The 20,959-nt window shown below is 41.5% G+C and overlaps 1 protein-coding gene across 1 annotated transcript; it reads right to left on the reverse strand.

Moving 5' to 3' along the window:
* Positions 1-36: 36 nt before the first annotated feature.
* usp33 (ubiquitin specific peptidase 33) lies at positions 37-20,582 on the reverse strand. The gene is made up of 24 exons (XM_079348912.1): positions 20,401-20,582; positions 17,738-17,836; positions 16,646-16,699; positions 16,400-16,462; positions 13,696-13,845; positions 13,101-13,209; positions 11,578-11,647; positions 9,865-9,978; positions 9,672-9,750; positions 7,300-7,744; positions 7,080-7,220; positions 6,234-6,349; positions 5,551-5,723; positions 5,400-5,470; positions 5,285-5,318; positions 5,117-5,162; positions 4,819-4,999; positions 4,572-4,698; positions 4,244-4,413; positions 3,117-3,198; positions 2,898-3,006; positions 2,169-2,271; positions 1,423-1,491; positions 37-1,251 (listed from the first exon to the last, which is right to left on the reverse strand). The coding sequence occupies exons 2-24, from the start codon at positions 17,819-17,821 to the stop codon at positions 1,097-1,099; spliced, it is 2,745 nt and encodes a 914-aa protein (XP_079205038.1). The 5' UTR covers positions 17,822-17,836; positions 20,401-20,582; the 3' UTR covers positions 37-1,096.
* Between the last annotated feature and the right edge of the window lie 377 nt (positions 20,583-20,959).

Raw genomic sequence — 20,959 nt, forward strand, 5'->3', positions numbered from 1 at the left:
AGGAAAATGATTGACAAAATCACTGTGACAAGAATGTTCAGCATGTTTTCATCAAGTTTAATAGTGTCAGCCAGCAAAAGTTGGGATGGATAGTATTCAAGTGACATCCATACGCACAAACTTAAGGGTACATTTTCTTTCCTCCTATCAGCCAACATATTAAGCATCACTATGCCCATACACAAAAATAATGCCTTTGATTAATTTGATTGCTAATGCTGCTGAAACATACTACCATATGCTTTCTGTAGCTGTACAATTTAGTGAAGATAGATTCAGATCGTGTTTATTTCGTGCACAAGTAATGAGCAGCTTTGCATTTACATGCAGTTAAATGTGATGTTACACTGGGATTGAGTGTTAAAGCATGCATTCTTAACATACTCTGCCTGCCACATATTTTCTACAAAAAAAAAATCTATGAACATTATGATATATCAATCCCTTCTGTGATAAATATCCAAGTGCTGAATCTTGACCAACATACTATCAGTACTAATACATTCAAATACAAAGCAGACATTTGCGTGAGCATGCCTATTTGTACTTCTACAGAACAGTGCAAAACACAAAAATCATTCCTGAGACTAGTCAGCAATTAGTCCTTTCATAACCTTATTATTTCAATCACTTTAAGAGTCACACATTTCTCTCCCTACGATTCATTGGGCAATATTCTGTAACAACAGGAAATGTGAGATACAGTATATCTACAGCAAGAAGTACTTTCAATCATCAAATATCAGCATCACATGGACATACAGTATGTGCTTATTTTGGTCAAGAAAAGAAAAATATGGCATTCAGTGGAATTTTTCAGCTGCACATAATTTAAATGCTTGGTTCTTAAAACAACCTTACACATGAATACTACAGTGCTAATAGAAATTTAAGAGCTCTTTATACAGATTTGTACAATATGACAACCTTTTCACACTTGTTAATTCCCTCTGTCAGACATCAAAGGCTGCATTGTTACTGTAAAGATGAAGTCCTTTACTTGAATGTTTTTTCAAATAAAAAGTCAAGTGCAAAATAAAAGGCTTTTCATTTCTTAAGTGTTTTCCGTTGGTTTGTTTTTCTGCAGAGTGCTTCATTAAACAGAGCGTGTTTCCACTTCAATCTTCTCTTCCGACTGGGATTCTGCTTCCTGGTGGCTGACGCTTGGCCGGACCGTCAGAAGCGGACCGCCGCCGTAGATCGAGTGGAGGAAGTTCCATGTTTCTTCAGAGATCTGTCCGGAGTCCGCTCCTGCAGCGTCAATGAAAACACACACTTAAATATCAATCATATCTGGCTCGTTAAAAATACGACAATCTGTGCAGACTCTTTTCTCGTTTTCATCTTATACAACTTTCCTCAAAATAAAAGAAGAGCAATTATAACAAAAACAATTTCAATTATAGCAAAAGCAGTTAGTACCTTGTTTGAGTGTTAAATGGCCATTCTTGTTGACGGTGATCTTGGAATTCTCTATGGGTCCCGGTGGATCTTTAGAGGAAGAAACACATTTAATTGGCATAATAACAGGCTGCAGTAATACGCTAGGAGACAAATTATCAATGCTAAAACAATCATGATAAAATGTCAAATGTTTCTGTCACACTAACAAAAGCGATTTCTGCTCCCCACTTTTCCACACAGAGAAAACAAATATTAGAGGAGCAGAAGTCAGAGCAGAAAACACTTGCAGCTGTGCCAGATGTAAGCTGGTATAAATAGATGTGACAATACAAAGCAAGGCAAGTATACCAAAAAAACGAGAACGAGAGCAAGAAACTGAAATGTTCTTTGACACTTCATTTTGCTGTAGTAGGAGGGAAACTTGACTCCAGGGACTGAAGCTAACTCTTTGAAGATATATCAGAAGAAGAAGAAGAAATGGGACTTCCACGCTTCCTTTTGGACATGAGCAGCTTTTTATAACAAGTCAATCTGGATGTTCAAAATAAAACTGTCTATTTGGTATCTTCTCTTGTCCATGTGTAAATCGGAAATGTGCAAATTGTTTCAAAAGATTAAAAAAAAAGGACTTCACAGCCATTACTTGGTCAATAATCAGAATATATGATTCCCAAATGTCATTGGGGGAAACATTTGACCTTTAAGTCAGACATTCAAACAGGACAGGGGACAGAAAGGCAAGAGTTCTGCCCAATTACCATTACCATTGTCTTTTCCTTTGACGAAGCCCTCCCACTCACGAAACCACTGCATGCTGATGCAGTATATGACCACTGGAGACTCCTCCTCCTGGAACGCCTTGTTCAGCTACAGAGCAGAGGAAGGATGGGGGGTGGGTGTTGGAGGAGTGAGCAGCAGAGACAAGGGGGAGGAGAAACAGAGGGAGCAGGATGGGGTGGGGGGAGGCAACAAAAAAAAAAAAACAATTAAATGAGGATGAAGGGATTGAGAGGAGAGGAGATGGAAAACCTAATCAATTCTCTCTGGTGGTTATTTAAATTCGAAGACAGTCTCAACATCATACTGCAGCAATTTCATCTTTCTTAGAAATGATACAATCCTTGTTCATCTTTTTAGCTAACCATTTTATCTCTCTCTCTCTCACACTCACACACACACATTCACTCTCTCTCTCTCTGTCCTTTCGAAAAAGGCCATTGTGCAAGTGGGCCGACTGAGTGGACAATAACAGCTGCATCTGTCCCAATGCATTAATGATAAGGCTTTCATCAGACTCGCACTCCTCATCTCCTGCCGGGCTGAAGAGCACCAACACATGCAGCCTATCAACTGGTTCAATAGACAGGAGAATAGAGCTACACACACACACACATGAACACACAGGGCTTCACAGAGGCTCCCTGACACATAATGCATTAATATCACTCAAGCCAATTTTTACTTGCAGGGGAGCAAACGCTCTAAAGGCTTACCCTGACAAACATGTCCAGCTCTGACTTTCGCCTTTTCTCCAGCTTTTCGATCTCGATCTGGCATGTGTGGCAAACGTACAGGTGGTTGACAGCTGGTCCTCCTCCGTACCTACAGGGAGCAGTCCGCAATAGCTAAGATTAAATTAACATCCAAAAAGGACATTATACTTTGAATTTGAGTCTATCCTCCAGACAGTAGACCCTGTCTACTTCGAGTACCTGCTGTAAAGGTGATCCCACACATTCTGGGGTAACATCACCACCAAGTCATCGATGTTTGATGCTTTGTTGGGTGGCACACCTGGTGAAACAAATGGAGGTATCCATCAGACTTTGACAACAGTGCATTTTTAAGGACGAAGTGGAATTTTATCACTTTAGGCAGGCCAAAAAAACAAAAAAAAGAGCGAAAAATAGTCAGCTCAAAATCTGTTACCTTTGCCTCTAATGTTCACTTCTCTTCTATTCACACCCCCTGTCTCTATTTTTAAAACTGTGTATTCCGATCTGGGGGTTGGAAGCACCTAAACGGTCCAGTGATACCTCAAAAGGGTCAGGAGCTCATTAAAAGGAATAAAAATAACAACAATTATGACACGCTGCGCTTTCTTTTTCGTCGCCACTTTTATTCCTTGGGTGGTTCAACCTGCTTTATCTTATGGGCTTCAACAATTTCATAACTTGTTGTAAAAAAAATCTCTCACCACATTGCTTACCTAAAAACACTTCTGTTTCTATCACCATGGCGATAAAGTCAACTGAAATTAACTGTCACCCTCAAGGTTGCTGTGAACATGAAACAAATGCTGCAACATGGTCCCTCTGAACAGATGTTATCTCAACATAATGTATCAACCTGTCTAATGCGTAAGCCGACTGAGGAGGAGGAAACACCCTGTACATGTTTTTTTTAAAGATTGGGACATTTCCTCTGCTGCCTGTGTATTCTTCCAGCTTTATCATACATTTTCCTATTCGTGCATTTAATTCTGAATTCAATAATTCCAAGCGTTCTCTAAAGAGAGGGCTGTAAAGGAGAGCGCTTGATAGGCAGAAAAACCCTTTTAGAACCCTCCTCTGTTCTCTACTAAAACGAGAAAGCAGGATCATCGGCACAAAGAGAAGCAAAACCCTCCTTTGAAGTCTGCTGTGTTGCGAGGGGAATACTCTGCTTTGTCGGAGTCAAAAATCCATAGAAAAGATGAAAGCATAAGCTGTGTTAGGAGACGGAAGAGCACCATTTTTCCACTAAATGTTTGTGCACAGAGCAAGAAAAAAGGGATTTCTGCTCAGGGAAACTTTGACCTCTGAAGGGTTTTTTTTTTTTTTTTGGTACGATGACGCACCTCCATGCAAACACAGGAAGTCGTCATTGGAAATGGGGCCTGGCTCGGCAAAGGTCTTGAACTTGTTTAGCCACTGGCGGGAGATGTAGAACTGCAGGAGGCTGGGCTCCATCATGTTGAAAAGACCTGACACCCTCCTACGTTCTTTCAGTGCATCCTCGTTACTCTTTCTGTAATCGGAACAGACCAGAGATTATTCACGACTGCGACAGAGCGTGTACATACAAACATGAGAGTATGTTTATGAATGTCCAAGTAGAAAAGAGAATGTTCAAGTGTTGCATCGATCGTTGGGTTTTATGTCACAGCTTTCTACAGCCCTTCTTACTTATAGAAGAGCACATAAGCCTCAGCATTCTGGACGCAGGATTCAGAAACCTCGGTCACACTTTGGTCATCAAATTCATACCACAGATTGTTGACATCATTCCTGCAGTACGCTATGTAGTGGCCACCTGGGATTCGACAAGGAGAAGTGTTAGAGCAGCAGTCAGAAACCTAACAAGAACATGTGAGATATTTCTGCAGGCTCTAATGAATACAGGACACAAAGAGGAGCGACTCGGCCCACTCACTGCTGGCAGTGCCATGGTGACAGATGACTGACAGCAGGTCATAGTTGGTGGTCTGGGCAGGGCTGTCTTTGGCCAGAAAAGGCTGCAGGTCCAGGCCTTCGAGCGGGAACGAGACATGAGTGCCTATCTTGGTGGAGAACATCAATTCGTGCCTGAAGCGCTTCAAGTGGACACAGAGGATCTGGAGCAGAGGAGCGCACACACAAGTTTTATTTTGGAAGCTGGTCCGCGAAGGCATTCGGGGAAATGATTTTTATTGTAATATTTATGAAATGAAGTATCAGAGTTGCTTGTTTACCTCTGGCAAACTTTGCATTTTACAAAACTTTACTCCGTTTCGTAATCTAAGAGGACAGAGAAAGATGAAAAAGAAGACAATCATTTACATTTCCAGACCTTGTGTTCTGTACGTTCAGTTTTTCATGTCAAATGAATGCGAAGTCTAGGACAGCATTGAGTCACTCACTTTTTGCATTTTTCACAGCTGTACATGTTGTCTCCTGGGAAACACAAACAAACAGTTACTTAGACAGCAGCGGTTATGTTTTTGTTGGTTAACAGATTTACGCCCACTCGCTCACCCTTTAGTTCATCTCTGGCAAAGAAAGCTGCAAGGCAGTCTTGTAGTGTAACAACTGGACCCCAGAACCAACTGAGGAAGAGAGAGCTAATTAAGGAGCATGTAATATTGATGAATATTAATAGCTACACTGTACTCGTTGTAAAACTCACCTCTTGATGTACTCCATGACGAACGAGATCCAGCCCTGTGGTGCGTAAGCTTCCCCACAGGAGCCGGCTTTAACCAGGGAGGTCTGGTGGGTGGACGAGTGCAGCTTGGCCAGGTCTTCCTTCCCTGGGATGGGCAGCGAGATGTCCTGGAAGTTCTCCAGGGTTACCGACACCTGACGGCAACGAAACACAAAGACAGTGAAGAACCTTCTTTGGCAGAGCACAAAGTTTTTCTTTTCGTGGTTTTGTTAACAACTGTCTTTTTTGTAGCAGAATCATATTTTTTAGTGTTCCCTTCTTCCAAAGTAGACAACATTTATATTAATTAGTTTTTAGGCCAATTAGGTGCTAGAAGTCTTATTTACATGCAACAATACAAATTAAAGTTAGCATCAGCACTTGAAATACCCTCAGGTGGGCACAGAAATAGCTGAATGTAAACAGCAAAGAGGCTTTGTATCACACACTGCTTTTATATAATGAGACCGCTTTCCAATATGTGTTTGTGATATAAGTGCAAAGAATGCTCTTAACACCAGAATGATATAGACCTATCCTTTATGTCTCATTTATAAAATGCTACATTTTGAATAAGGTCAAATTCACACAGTCCACACAAAGTCCTCTGGTGCTGCCATGCTTCCTCTCAGACAATCAGAAACATTGTATCTGTCCACACTGACCCGATCACATGTCAGGCACTGCACTGAGCTGACAATAGTCCCATCAAACACGTCGGAGATGACACTGCGGTATTTCTTCTGCCGCTTGTTCTTTTGTGGGGAGAACGTGGTCACTGCTGTGGGAAGGCAGGGAGAGAAATGTGAGATCATTGCTTTTCCATATGTCACCACACACAGACACAGGATGTGACTTCCTTCCTTTACCCAGACAAGCTATAAATGTGGACTACCTATCATTAAGCTTCAGGACTTTTGTTCTGCATGAGACTACTCCTACATTATTTTCACAACAGACAACATTGAATAAACTTTTTTTATCACGTGTGTCTAAGGTGTGACAAGATCTCGTGGCATGGTGGAGTCTGATGTTGAGTTGGGTTTTTTTTAATTGTTTGTGTGGCAGGTAGTGGAGAAACACAACATGCATGACCTGTCCGGATCACACTCACGGTTACATTCTGCACATGATAGATAATGTTTCCTCATGGTGTAGAACAAATGCACTGCTGCTAAATCCCAGTACTGTTATAGACTAAGACAAACTGCCAAAGCTCATATGAAAATTATATTATAGTCTGTTGTTCATATATTCTTAAGAAGCACTAGCTCAAAAATAGAGAGTTCAGATTTATGTAAAAAAAAAAAAAAAAATGGAAGAATTGAGTAAAATGTTTTACTAATGCAAACATTTCTGCATTGTTTTGCAATTAAATTAAAGAACTTTTCCAGTCATATATTTTGCCTTCCAAATGTTCTTAATAGCGTTCAAAAATCGTGATGTCACATTCTCTAGAACTAAATATCATTTATCGAGTATCGCCTTGTGAGTCACATCCCTCAGCGAACCTTTCTTGTGTGCAGGGTTGAGGCTGGGCCAGCCGGAGGAAGCCTTGGGCGGGCTGCTGGACAGTTTAGGAATGTGTCCGTCCACCGGGACTGGACTCTGCGGTCTTGTGGTGTTGGACATTTGGATGTCTGGGAAGGAATCTGATTGGGAGCAGACCAAATGTTAAAGAATGCTATATTTGCGTTTAGATTTATGAGGAGAAGAAACATTCATAACTACCTGATGTTCTACTTTGAATCTTGATGGCTCCCTGGCTGCTGATTATGGGCGTGGCTTCAGTGGTGGTGTCAACATCCTTGTCCATGTCCACTCCAGTGCTTCCCCCCATAACACCATTCACCCCGGAGCGATAAAAGTCATTAATCATGTTCTTCTCTTTCTGCCACTCCCTGTTGGCCTGAATCTCATCCTGCTCAGGAATCAGCATCTCGGCCTCGTTGGTGACATCCATCAGCACGCTCCCGCCCTGCACCTCGTTATCGGTCCGCTCGCTGCTGCCACAGGACTCGCATGACTGGAAGTCGTTGTCTGACTGGCTGTGGTTGTCGTCCTCGTGGCTGTCGTCCATGGTGATGCCGTTGGACTGGTCGTGGGGCTCGGGCAGCGGCTCCTTCAGCTCCTCGTGAAGCTGATCCATCAAGCAGCGCAGAAACTCTTGCGAGTCCTGGTGGTGGAGTGGGAATAATCGTGAGAATGTTAGTTAAGGAAGCAAATTGGTTCAAGGGAACATTAGAGTAAGTTCTACATCCATTTAAGTCAAAGAAGTCACAGAGACAAACAGATCTGACACAGCACTGAAGTAATTCTTCGGAAATATGATTCAGTTTTAAGGGCACAGCCAAGCTTTCCCAAACTTCTTCTGTTTTATTTAAAGGGGACATCATTAAAAAGACTATTTGGGTAACCCGAGTGTCTATCAACCCACAAAATGTGAAATAAATCCATCCACTCCTTTGTTTTTAGTCTGCATAAGTCTTACAGCACAGAGAAAGCCCTGTTTTAAATGTCCTCTACTTGTGACAGTTGGATTGTGGTAAAAAAAAAAAAAAAAATTCCCAGCCCTGGTATCTCCACCCCCAGGCTAGAGCATGACTTTAGTGCAGGTCCGCAGGTACCTTATAGGTATAGACCTGCTATCTCGTACTGTGCAATAAGAAATCTGAGGTCTGTTTATCCATTTAATTTTAGTCTGCTGCAAACTGTAATGAGTCCCACCACACATATCCCACCTTCTGTTAACTAGGGTCACTCTTTTTTCTTTTTTTTGACCCATACTCTTCTTGTTGTTTGTTGTTTTTTGTTCTTAGCTGTGTGCACTTTAAGGTGAAGCCAAGTAATCTCGTTGTACAATTTGTATAATGACAATAAAGGCATTCTATTCTATTGCATTTAAAGAGACACACACATCAAACAGAGCGTTCTGAGAGAGCTGGTTCATACAGGGTCACAAACCTCCTCTGGTGTTTGATTCATGTTATATTTTGACCAGAGCACAGCACAGAAGTTTCATTAAGACCACATGTGACTGTTTGAAAAGGTGGGAAAGGGGGATAATGTGTCCTCTTTAGATGAAATAGAACCACCGCTTCACCTCCTTGTTCATCCAAGAGACCAAATGCTCCTGAATGTGTAATCAAACTTAATGTGCCTCAGACATCTCATCTCGGTCTCCAGCCAAATGAACTCTCCTCTCCCAGGGCCCCGGCATGTTAACTTTGTTCACAGTAATGCTAATTCCAAGGCTGTGCAGCCCAACATGGTGTGACGAATGAATATTCCTCAGCTAACTCTGCTGAACAAACACTGGCAAGCACAGAGGAAACAGGCTCTCTTTATTATTTCACCACTCAGGCTTAGAAATCTCTTATTTACAGACATCGGGGGAAAAAAGACAGACGTGCTCCACAACAATGACTTTTAAAAATACTCTACATTTATAACATTAAATCTTCTTCTATTATTCAAGCACCAACTAGGAATCAAATGAAGAACATTACCTTTAGGTTTTATGAGTGCGTTTGAGTGTAAATGAAAGTCAGACTCTCGGTGGGTAATTGCAAAGCAGAGGATTCAGTTTATGTGGTTGAGTGATCTGAGCTGAAGATAATGTCATGTCTGTGCAGGAGTGAGTGTGGAGGGATATGGAGTGGAAGAGGAAAAAGGAGAGGCGGCAGTAGATCTGGGACTATTTTATAGTCCGTGGATTACACCCTTAATGATCCCGGCTCCACTGGAACATTTTTTTAATTTTTTTAAAAGAGGCCAAGCTGACTAACAGACACATTTTTATTTGTCCAATCAGTGCATAAGAAAAGAATGCACGTCTGAACATCAATTGAGACATCCAAACGCATTTTTTTTTAATACATTTAAATTTCTTTAAACAACATTAAAGGTAGAATAAGTTATCCTGTTCCAGTCACAGTATCAGATGTTTAATTTTTTAACATATGAATCAACCAAAGCAGCAAGCACTGTAAAATATGTCTCCAACTGTGAAGAGTGTCTGCATGTTTTATTGATGTCATGGATGAGCGTATGCTTTCTTAAGATGCACATTCATTTCTCCATCTGCAAAAAAAACCCCTCACCTGCTGAGAGTATCCTCTGAACATGGGGTTTATGGCTTTGATCCCCTGGAACAAATTTGTTGGAACGACATAGGAGGGTCTGCAATGTGACAAAAAAAAAAAATAGACAAGGTTATATTCCCATTGACAAAGATATTGTGCGTCTTTTATTGTGCTTCTTTTAAATTTAACAACTACTAAACATGTGACCTACCTGTTCTTGTGCCACAGGTCTGACACTAGTTTCTGGTAGCTTTTGCAGAGCGCAGGCTTCTTGTCCGTCCTCACCATGCCGCCACATTCAAGAAAGAACTGAGTCAACGGCGGGCTGCAAAGGAAAGAGACAGAAATATATCATAAGAGAGTCCTGGACAAATTGTCTTTTATTTCCAAAGACATTTAAGAACCTGCATGTATGTCAGTAAGGCAGAGAGAATTTAGGAATTCAAAGTTGTAATATATCAGCTTTTTTTAGCCACTTCACAGCTCCAGTAAGGAATATTCACTTTGTGTCAGTTTTGCTCCCCCGGTGGACGGAGTGGGAAGTCTTATTCCTTTGCTGATTTTGTCATGTCTTGCTTTCCATCAACAGTTAAATGCATCACTCATTGACAATTATTTGCCTTGTAAAATGTCAAAAAAAGGGATGTTTCGGCACTGAGCTGGAAGCAACCGTTTCAGTTTCAGTCCATTTCAATACCAGCTCAGAACACACAGGAGCTTTAAAATGAACGAGTCATCCTATGTTACAGAATAGAAATTGAAATCCAGAGGCTTACATTCAGAACTTCTACATTAAGCTGCCTCCTTCCTGTATTCCTTTTTATTTAATTGTGTTCCATTAGTCTCATATCTCACTCATGGAGATTTAGTACAAATTCCCAGAGGTACTTGCTCATAAGAGAAAACGCCACATGCAGCTGAGATTCGTCAGAAATAGCTGGTAAAAAGCAGCTGAGGGGATTTGACTTGATGGATACAGAGTGCACAGGAATTTGCAAGGAAGAGACAAACTGCAGAATGAATAAGGCATGGACTGTTCCCGTCCCTTGGCAAGAGAAAAGTCCTTGGAAGTGAATAATGACCCGACAGTAAAGTGAAAGAAGCAGCAGCGCTCACACAAACAGACATCAAAGGAAAGTTCCAGAAAAAGGTCCCTCCTTCCTCAGCTGCGTGACTCACTTCCTCCTATTTTTGGAGTATGATTTAGATTGCAAATTTTGACCCACATCTTTTCCCCCATTTTGACTTCTATCAAAACTTGGCGTCGTCAGTTTAATTCTAAAACGAACAAGCCTCTGGGTATCCAGTATGACAAAGGAGGAAAGGCTTTTCTGCTCCATGAAAAATTAAACAATACTTTGGAGGTAGAAAGAAATATGACACGGCCTTAGGCTTTGCAGAGGAGCTGTAATCTAAGTGACCACACAAACAAACCAATCGTGAAAAAAAAAAAAAAAAAAGAATCAGAAGGAAAGGCAATTGAATGAAAAATGCAGCAGATTGGCTGAGAAAAAGTAAGGAGAGAAGCATTATGGGACATTGTGGGAAAAGAAAAGGAGACGAGGAGGAGTAGAGATTGGGAAAGAGTTGGTGTTCATTTGTAACTGAAGACCCTACAGGGAACTACAAAAGGCCATTTCTGCCTTCTCAAATGGTGCACTGCAGCAAATTTCACTCAGCCGTCAGTCTCCCAAATGAGCACAGCTACTGTATGGTTGTTTTTTTTCCCCCCTGAACTGAGCAGGCAGTGAATATAACAGCAAATAACTACTGAAGGAAACTGTCTTGAAAGACGGAGAAGTGATTAAAAAGCAGTGTAAATAAAAGGCAAAGAGCGTGAAAGGGGGTGTAGGAGAGGTGATGTCAGGTAAACAGGTGGAGGTGGGGACAGGCTAACAGAGCCAGCAGTTCACAGAGGGCTCACCAGTTGGACAGAGCCTGCAAGGCAGCGTTCATGTAGCACGTGTTGCCGATGTTCTTCAGCCCCGTCAGACCTGAGGGAGACAGAACACCATGAGGAAATGAAAACAAGCCACTCATCAAACGCTTGTACATTCGGATGGCAGCCGCAGAGCCTTTCCATTATTAAAAAGACTCCCTCCGTTTGTCAGACGGAGAATGTCAATGCAGGAGAAAAAAAGTCGTACAAATATTGAAAAAGTCGGAATGTTTTGAACAAACTCAATGAGAACACCAGCTCAACTGAAACCCTACCACACAGTTTATGTATCTTGAGTTTGTTAATAGAATGTCTTCTATTTGGGATGTTACTATTCAGTTACTTTTTTTGAACGACAGTTCCCATGATGCTTCGATGGATGATAGTGCTAAGTTGACCTCGGGTTTGCTCGAGGCCGGCTCCAAGACCCTGGAATCAACAAATCCCATCAACAACCAGCCAGAAAAGTGCATGTCACACTGATTTAAAACATGTGAATAATAAGAAAAATGATAAACTTAATCCTTCTCATCATTGTGTTTTCTGTTTTAGTATTGCTTCATGAGCACTGCTGCAGCTGTTGCTCTTATTGATCAGCTGAGGCGAGTCAGTGACATTTAGGAAAACGTGCCTCACTGTTAGAAACCTCTGATTTCACGTGAGCAGCAGTGTACTCTGTGGAGGCTTATTTACTCCGCCTCCTCATCATATGATCTTTATTTGTTACAAAAATAACCGAAGCAGTGACTGGTGCCAACGCCTGCACCGCATGAGAATCAACATAACATATGTTATCTGTTGGAGCATCACAGCGCTGAGTGAAAACACTGTTAGCATTGAAGGACTGAAGCTGTTAGCACTGAAGTGTCTCACTTCACCCTGTTTGTAACAGTGTGTTGTTGTTTGTCACAGGAAAGTTTCGGTGTGTGTCAGGATCTGGATTAGCAGCTCAAAATGACCTGCTTCACATTTATAGGTGGTGGAAATCACTGTTTTTTGTTAGTTGGTTTGAATTGTCTGCATGTCTTGTGATTTGTTTGAGTAGCACTCAAAAACACAGAAGATTATGTCCCTCCCTTTGGTCTTTCTATAAATGGATCTATTTACTGCTTTAAGTAAAATCTGTTCTATGTTCACCTTTCAACTTTCTTATACTTGTTATGTACATTTTAAACACCATCACTGGCTTCTATATTTTCATTATTGACAACCCAACCTTGGACACAAACATGCAGCTCATGTTGCATGTTTCTATCTGTCGCAGGACTGAACCTGCAGATTTTAAATTCTGCATTTAGGCAGCCTTCAATTGCAGCATGTTAGACACGTACTTCCCAATATATCTGTGGATGATGTTGCATGTATTTCTCACGACAACAATTCAATTCTGCATTTGAACTAAATTAAAAAAATAAAAATAAAAATAAAAACCCAGGTATTTCATCGACATATTTAATAAAAATTGTATTGTGCCATTCTGTTTTTTTTTTTATTTATGGGAAGTTGACCTCTAGCTCGCAGTTCATCCTCCTCCTCTGTCTCCATGTCCAGATCTTCACAGGCTCCATTAGGGGGCACTCTCAGAGAGGTCGGGCTCCCAGGGGCCTTACTGTTATCCTGGAGGAAGCACATCACACACCGAGCTCATCATAAAACTCTTATCTAGCAAACGAATCACCACGTCCGACAATATGACAGTGAAACTATCACTCAGGGGAAACTGCTCGTGGTTGTTGTTATTACACAGCTCTGTGAGTACTGCAGGAGAGCCAGCAGTTACATAACTACACGAGTATGTAGTAACATGTCACGTGAAGCTGTCCATTAAAACTGAAACTGTTTTTCTTACTTGTTTCTTTCTATCTAGCACTTTGTACCATGCTGTTTTAAAAAGTGCTATATAAATAAAACTTTACTTACTTACTTACTTACATTAAGGCAGCAGAGATTCCCCAACAGAAAACTCTTCTATTGTATTTTTTTATTTGATGCAAACTCTAAGGACTCTGAAATTTCCTCTCTTGCTGTTGTTAAATATTAAACGTACTTTATGGCTGATATAAAAGCATCAGTGCGAGCTGGGGATTGGAAACGGTTTCCTACCTGACCAGCACTCTGTGAGGAGGGGAGGGCTTTGCTGGTGACACTGGGAGAACTGGGGCCTAGTTTACGCTCCAGGAAGACCTCCTTTCCGCAGGCGTAGCACCACACTCTGAGCGTGGTCAGGTTCACTGTCAGGTTGTGCCTCGTCTCCTGCACGCACAGAACACACGTTTGTGAATATCCTACTGTACAAACAAAGATAAACATGATGACAGGGTTAATGTTTACCGAACGAGACGTGATAAAGAACATGTGGATCTGCTTAATCTTCGACTCTATCTACCGATCTGCATGTCATGACTTTATCAACAGGCTACTCCTGCGGTTATAAAACAGACACATGTGTAGCATATTATTGGACACAGGAATAATGCAAGTGTTACGTCCCAAAGTAAAGTCACATTGCAGGTCTTCCTGTCCTCTTCATAACAACCTGTTACTGTGCTGGGGTGTGTATTAAGTAAATGTAGGTGTAGAGTCTGGGTGCAAAGCAGAACTGAAAAGTATTCACGGCTGTAATTAATCCACTTACAGAGCACCCAAACCTGTGGACGAACTCAGTGTCTTCACAGGTCCTTGGACTGCTGTTGAAATGCAGCCAGCTAACGAAAAGGTAGTGCTCAGGATTAAACACAACGACACAGACGTGTATTTTGCTTCATGTGTCGAATTTGTTATTTAAAGTTTAAAGGCAGAATGAGGCAGTTGTTGCATGAAGGCAGTTTTTTTTTTTTTTTCCGCTACTGTGGAAACATGGTCGAGTTCTGCTGACCCACTGCTGCTCTGACAAATACGGGCAGCCTGGCAGGTCGACAGGAGACGGAACGTGAGCAGCAGCAGACCAGCAGAAGCTGCATTATTCATCAGGGCTGCATTAGCCTTCACACAGCAGGGCAGAGCAGAGCTGGCACAGGGGCAACAGCACACTGAGCACGGCCATGAACAACTCCATAGCTTTAATGATTTATAAAGGAGAGTAGACCATGCGCGGCATTAATAACAAGCTCGATTGATTGGGCTTCTTTTTTGACAAGCCCACATGATGAATTGATTTACAGTTGACTGTTCTGCACATTTCAGGCATCCTAATAGATTAAAAAAAAAAACAGTCTATTCAGGGTAGCGGAGAGCCAAGCAGTTATGTTGCATGCCCCATGAACAGAGGCTACAGTCCTCGTCACAGCGGCCGTGGGTTCAAATCCAACCTCGGCCCTTTTCTGCATGTCATCCCTCACTCTCTTCTCCAACCTTTCCTGTCTCTCTAATAAAGACCTAATGTCCCTCTAATAAAAAACATTTACTCAAGCATAAATCTACATACATAAATCTATAGTGTTCCCTCCACAAACACAATAATACTCTGGATGTTGTCAAAACCGACTGAGTATTCATATCATGCACAGAGGAGCTCCATAATAAACACCGCGTAAAGTTTTTATTGTTGCAGCACCAGCTCACATTTAATACCGTCACGTCTTTTACTACTGACAAGGAACAGGAAACAGCCACATGTATATGCATCTCAATATCTCTTCAACTAATCGAAACTTCAACATAAGTACTGGCATAAGTACTTTTTCTGTCATGTCTATAGTTTACGACCTGGAGGAAGTCACTTTTGTTGCACAAAGTGTCACAGCTTGTTGCTTAAAGAAGACGCAGACGTGACGCTAAACCTATTCAAAGGAGCCGCATCTTCTGAGACTCGACCGAAACAGTCGCTCATCTGTACTCGCAGCATCGTACTGCGTCTGATCTGAGCCAGCGGGACTTTTTTCCCCTCATTGAATAGTCGAGAGATTAAAATGTTTGTCTCCCCGCGGGGCCTGGAAGCAATAATTAAGCACGGCCTTCATTCATAGAAGATTTAACGACGGCGTCACGAAAAGGCAAACGCAGAAAGCGGCTGGCGAGCTGCACAGACAGATGTCCCTTATAAGCCAAGAGGTATACCATTCACTCGCGATGTGATTTTGAAATCAGCCGGTTGATAGGACATATCTCTACATGCAGACTTTGTATCAGATATCTGCGTCTTATTTCAAGGACTGTGCATTTAAAGAGGTATTCAATTGAACAACCCGTTATGGACAATGGTCTGTGCAACAAAAACAAATGATATGTTTGCTGTTTTACACCCCCCCCCTTCTCCTAACCACAGTTGGCCCTGAAGTGCTGCTGGAGGAAAAAGCTTGAGTCAACACTGAGAGCAGCAGAGGCTGAGCCAGGATAGAAAAGAAAGACACTGTAACCATAGAACTGACACTATTGTTGAATCTCCCCCACTTCCCAGAGGAATGCCAATTAATAATTCATGATCCACGACTGAAACTGCACTGAACGTGGAGGTGTAGGCTTGATGTGTTTTAACAATTTGTGCACTTCCAAAAAAAAAAAAAAAAAAAAAAAAAAGCTGCAAAGACTCACGTGAAGACTCTTCGAGAGAACAATGTTAAAAATAAAGCCGCGCTGCAGGCAGTTTCTCTTCCAAGTCCTCCCGGGACGTCGAAGAGGTATTCCTGTCCTGTCCGGCCATATGCGCCTCCTCTTCTTCTCTACTGACACCTCCACTCCTATTTTAGTTGCATCTTATTTTAATTCAGTAGCTAAACACAACTTTAATCCCGTCCCTCGCTCTTGTTTTGCCTGACATTGACGTATCTGCGCGCAAAGTCGTCGGTGAAGTCAGCGAGCTCTCTCTCACCTGTGAGTGGACGGTGCTGTGGTCGGTGTGAGATTCTCCACAGCCGACATATGAGCAGCCATTCTGCAACAGAAAAAGCAGACAGTGCAGCACATAACAGGTTGTAAAAAAAAAAAAACAACAACAAAAAAAACACACACAACAGAAGTCAAAAATAGATGGTAAGAAATAAAGTGCACACACTCTGCTGTTGTTCAGACTTTAAAATTCAACAGTTTTCTCTCCCCTATGTGAGCATTTTCTTACCTCCAAACACGCCCACAAATTTGGTCCTCCAACTCGACAGTCTTGACACTGGCCCTAGAAAGGTCAGAGTCACGTGAGTTTAAAATGGAAGAAATAAAGACAGGGAAGCTCAACTGAGCAGTTTGGATGTGAAAGTGATTAGAGGGTTTCTGCAGGGTCGATCTAAAACTTTTAACACAATATTATTGAATAGAAATGCTTTGTGTTTGTGATGCAGTATAGCCCTATGTTTACTCTCGTTTCTAAAGACCATCAAGCTCAGGGATCCGTCGCTCTGTAAGTTGTTGTTACAAAGCACTTCATTGTTGCCAGTTCTTATCCATGTGTTTTTGTTTTTGTTTTATCTCTTACATCCTCGTTATAGTGCTGTGTGTAAAGTGCTTGCAGAATATACATGTATGCATATAAGTTAAAACTGTTATTTCATATCATTTAACAAAAGATGAGACTTTATGATGACCTGCTCAAGCTCTTTTATATTTTGTATTTTTCCAGTAAATCTGATGCTGACCGCCACTCTAAAAGAAGCACTTTTTTACATTACACAAATCTTTATCGTCTTTCACACAGCGACAGAAAATGTTGTTTAGTTCGAGGCTCAAACAACATCTCCACACAGACCAAAAGTTCCCTAAATGAGTAAAAGCACATTTCTGGCTTGCTTGTTTCAAATGCTTAAATGCAGGGAGCATGAAAGAGTTCTTTATAGTGGTACTCATCGTCCGCCTGAGGGGAGCAGCTGAAACCAGTGCTGAAGGGGATGTGAAGGGTCCCGAGTGATGCAGACTGCTTGCCTTTCTGCTGCACGCATGCACATCAAGTTCTGACAGTTTGGTGATTCTAGCTGCAGGTCTGATAATCCCTGCTGTGAGATGTTTCTCTTTTACAGTGAGAAAGTTGTCCCAGGATACGATGTGTTCAATGTTAACCGTGAGAACGGATTCAATATTACACCGGTATATACAGTAGGTAAAATGTCATATCGAATGAACAAGAAAAAGGAAAAAGAAAAAGAAGAAGAAGGGCTATGTTCTTATTATAAAAGGAGTTCAGCAAGGCCGCTGAGGGAGTAGTGATGGAGGGGTTACTCACATGGGATTTCTGGATAAGTTCTTCCTTGGTGATCTCCCCAACGCAGTCCAGATGGGGGCAGTCAGAGCTGGATGCTGGCGGCATCACTCAGACACAAGTCTGAGAGAAAGAGAGAGAGAGAGACATTTAATCACATGTCCAGCACTGACCTGAATCAATGCAGGACTTAACCAAGCCTGCGTGTCATATTTGATGGAGTAACATGAGATAAACCTGAGGAGCAACACAAGGAAAAACAGAGCGTAACATGAGTCACCATCACGCTGCGGCTGAAGTTTCCACGCCTGCATTATGACAGACACGTCTCCCTTATTTATCAGCCACCCATCAGTCACGCCGAGCAGCACATCATGCCACAGCTGTCAACAACTCAGCAGCATCTGAACGTCTCTGTTGTCACCGCCGAAAAAACAAAAACACTCACAGACGTATGAAAAAGTCCAGATGATTTGAATCTGCCAATCACTGAAGCCCAACCAGCCAGTCCAAAAACTGGTGTTTCGAAATAGAAAGTCTTGTGAGTTTGGTCCATTTGCCCTGACAGCAGGAGATAAAAGGATGACCTACTCGTAGAAATGATGTGCATGAAACTGAAATACCAACGCTTTCATTAGTTCAGGTTAGCTCATTTTAAATGATTATTAAAAAGGAGGAGGCCGAGAGACACGGCCAGGGATTTCATTTAATTCTGGTTTCAAGGGTTTTATTTAGGGTTAATTTGCCTGTTTGTTCCTTTTTTTTTTTTTTTTGCTCTACTTCTGTTCTATTCTATTAGTTTGTGCCTCAAGAGGAAGACTGGCAGCTACAGGACTGTACGCACATGCCCTGTCCACCGGGATGAAAGGAAACCCCTGAAATGTGTTTATGATGAAGCTTCCTGGAAGAACAGTTATATGATAAGAGAAAAACAAATGTGAGCAGTCATTTCTCTGAAGAGACAAATACACACTCAAGTTTTATAAACTGATTTGAGGACACGTTCTCTCCGGGCTTTGCTGTAACATGCCACTCTTTGTGTACACTGTCTCTTGAGTGAGAAGCTGATATCAGACGGATTGACCAGCATGAACATCTGACTGAAAAGGCCTCTTCAGACTTGCATACGACCACACACCACATCATGAAAAGCGTGACCATTTAGCCTGTGGCGGCGCTACAAAATAAGTAAGACCTTGTTGAAAGTTGTGCTTTGACATTTAGCACTTTCTAAGAATCTGCAAAAATCAATGGCATGATGAGTGCTCGGCGTCTATCTTCCAAACGAGTAACGCATGATTAAGCACTTTTAAACCTAACAAACATAGAGACAACACAATGCAACAACATTCCCTCCACAAACATGATGCACATCGTATGGCTTACTAAGAATCAGAAATGTGCAAATAAAGTACTACATTAAAGATGATCCTTTTTGAAAATCCAAACAGTAATACCAATGTACATGGTGCCTCATGTATTGGTATTCTTTATGTATACAGTATATATTTGCACACCTTTGGTATCCTATTTGTCAACAGGTCAAGTAGGAGATCAACAGGTACACAAAGCTGACTGCTCAGCACAGTTCATGTTCAGGCTTGATCAAGTCAATACACCCGCTGACTCCTCTCGTCAATACTATCTGTGAGTCAATTCAAATATCGAGCAGCTTACATAAATTAAAGCTTCTTTATTTGTCAAAGATAAAGTAAATGTAAACAAAAACATGTGGTCGTCTTCTGTTGTCTTTCTCTTTCAGCTAAAGTCTGAAGTATGTGTCCAAACACTGACACTCATGAACTTCCAGTGCATCAATAAGTAAACAGTGACTATGCAAGGAGCTGTTATAATGTTACACACACACACACACACACAAGGAAAATCTAATTAGCCGGTGGCTTAACCAACAAGCCTCTAGAGATTAAGTCTTAAATATCCTGTCACAAGCCATTTTCATCATATCACTGTTTTCCCCCAATCAATAAATAAATATAATCCAGAGAGTTTCAGCCTGGACAAAGAGGGTGGGGCGTCGACCCAGACACACAACCCCGTTATTAAGTGGTGGATTCAAACACTAAAAGGTTGTAAATGAATACTCAAAATAAAAAAATAAGTAGCATGCCAAGGTGCCCTATAATTAGTATATCATTTCAAAGGGCAAAGTTAGCCAGCATGTGTAGTTTAAAACGTTATAACGTTACCTGCAGGTGATTTAAACTACAAAACACAAGGTGCGACGTTTAGACCAGGTTACTTCAGACAGAAAGACCTCTCTCTTCAATCAGCTAAAAATCTGTGTTACATAAAGATAACATAAGGTTATAAGCGTTGTTTGGCTTTGGCCTTGTCCACTGCTCCAACAGAGAGAGAGAGAGCTGTCAAACAACCCAGGCGAGCCGATGACAGCAGCCTTTTTACACGGTTAGCCTTAGCCGCTTATTAAAAATAATGTTTATACTCAGCTAATCCGAAACTACGCTTGTATAAACCTTTGAGGCAAGCGAGGGGAATATCTAGTAGCATAAATTGATCGTAGGAGCTAGATGGTTTATTGTTGATAACCATCTCGCTGGTAACATGCTAGCGTGTATTAGCCAGCTAGCGTTCCTGTAACAGACGATCATCGAGCAGTCAGCAGCTAACTAGCATTACGATTAAATTAAGGCTAGTTTGATCCTTACCGACACGATTAAGAGGTCGGGATGTTTCTTGGGTATAATCCTACTTCAGCGTGTGTCAAGGGCCACAGGTTTAGTTTAGCTTTAGAGGCATATTTCAAAGAGCAATCCTTCACATTAGATATCACCGCTCCTTTACCCTCAGCGTGGTTGCTAACGTTACACGTAGCCCCGCCCCTTTCCGGTTTGAAAAAAACCCTCCCCATCCTACTATACATCTTTATACACCTATATAACATTTACGCCTTGTGTTATTGAAATTATATTATATATATATATATATTTATATATAATCCTAAATGCACATTAATACACTTGTAATTCCAACATTGACAGCAGGGATAAATCCACTTTATGTAGAGAAAATACATAGAGCAGCAGATGTGTGTTCACTTGCTCTACAGTCATAAAAAAGGTCTAACTGCTTTTGGAAAATGTACTTCCTCCGAGTAAAGATAACTGGACTGGGGAGAAAAACCAGTCACCTGATGAAAAGCAATAAAAGGTGAACCTCTCAACCCATCCCTAGCGCCATCTACAGTGTTGTTATTAGGGAAGCCCT

This window comes from Symphodus melops (assembly GCF_947650265.1).
Source record: "Symphodus melops genome assembly, chromosome: 7".
NCBI lineage: Eukaryota > Metazoa > Chordata > Actinopteri > Labriformes > Labridae > Symphodus > Symphodus melops.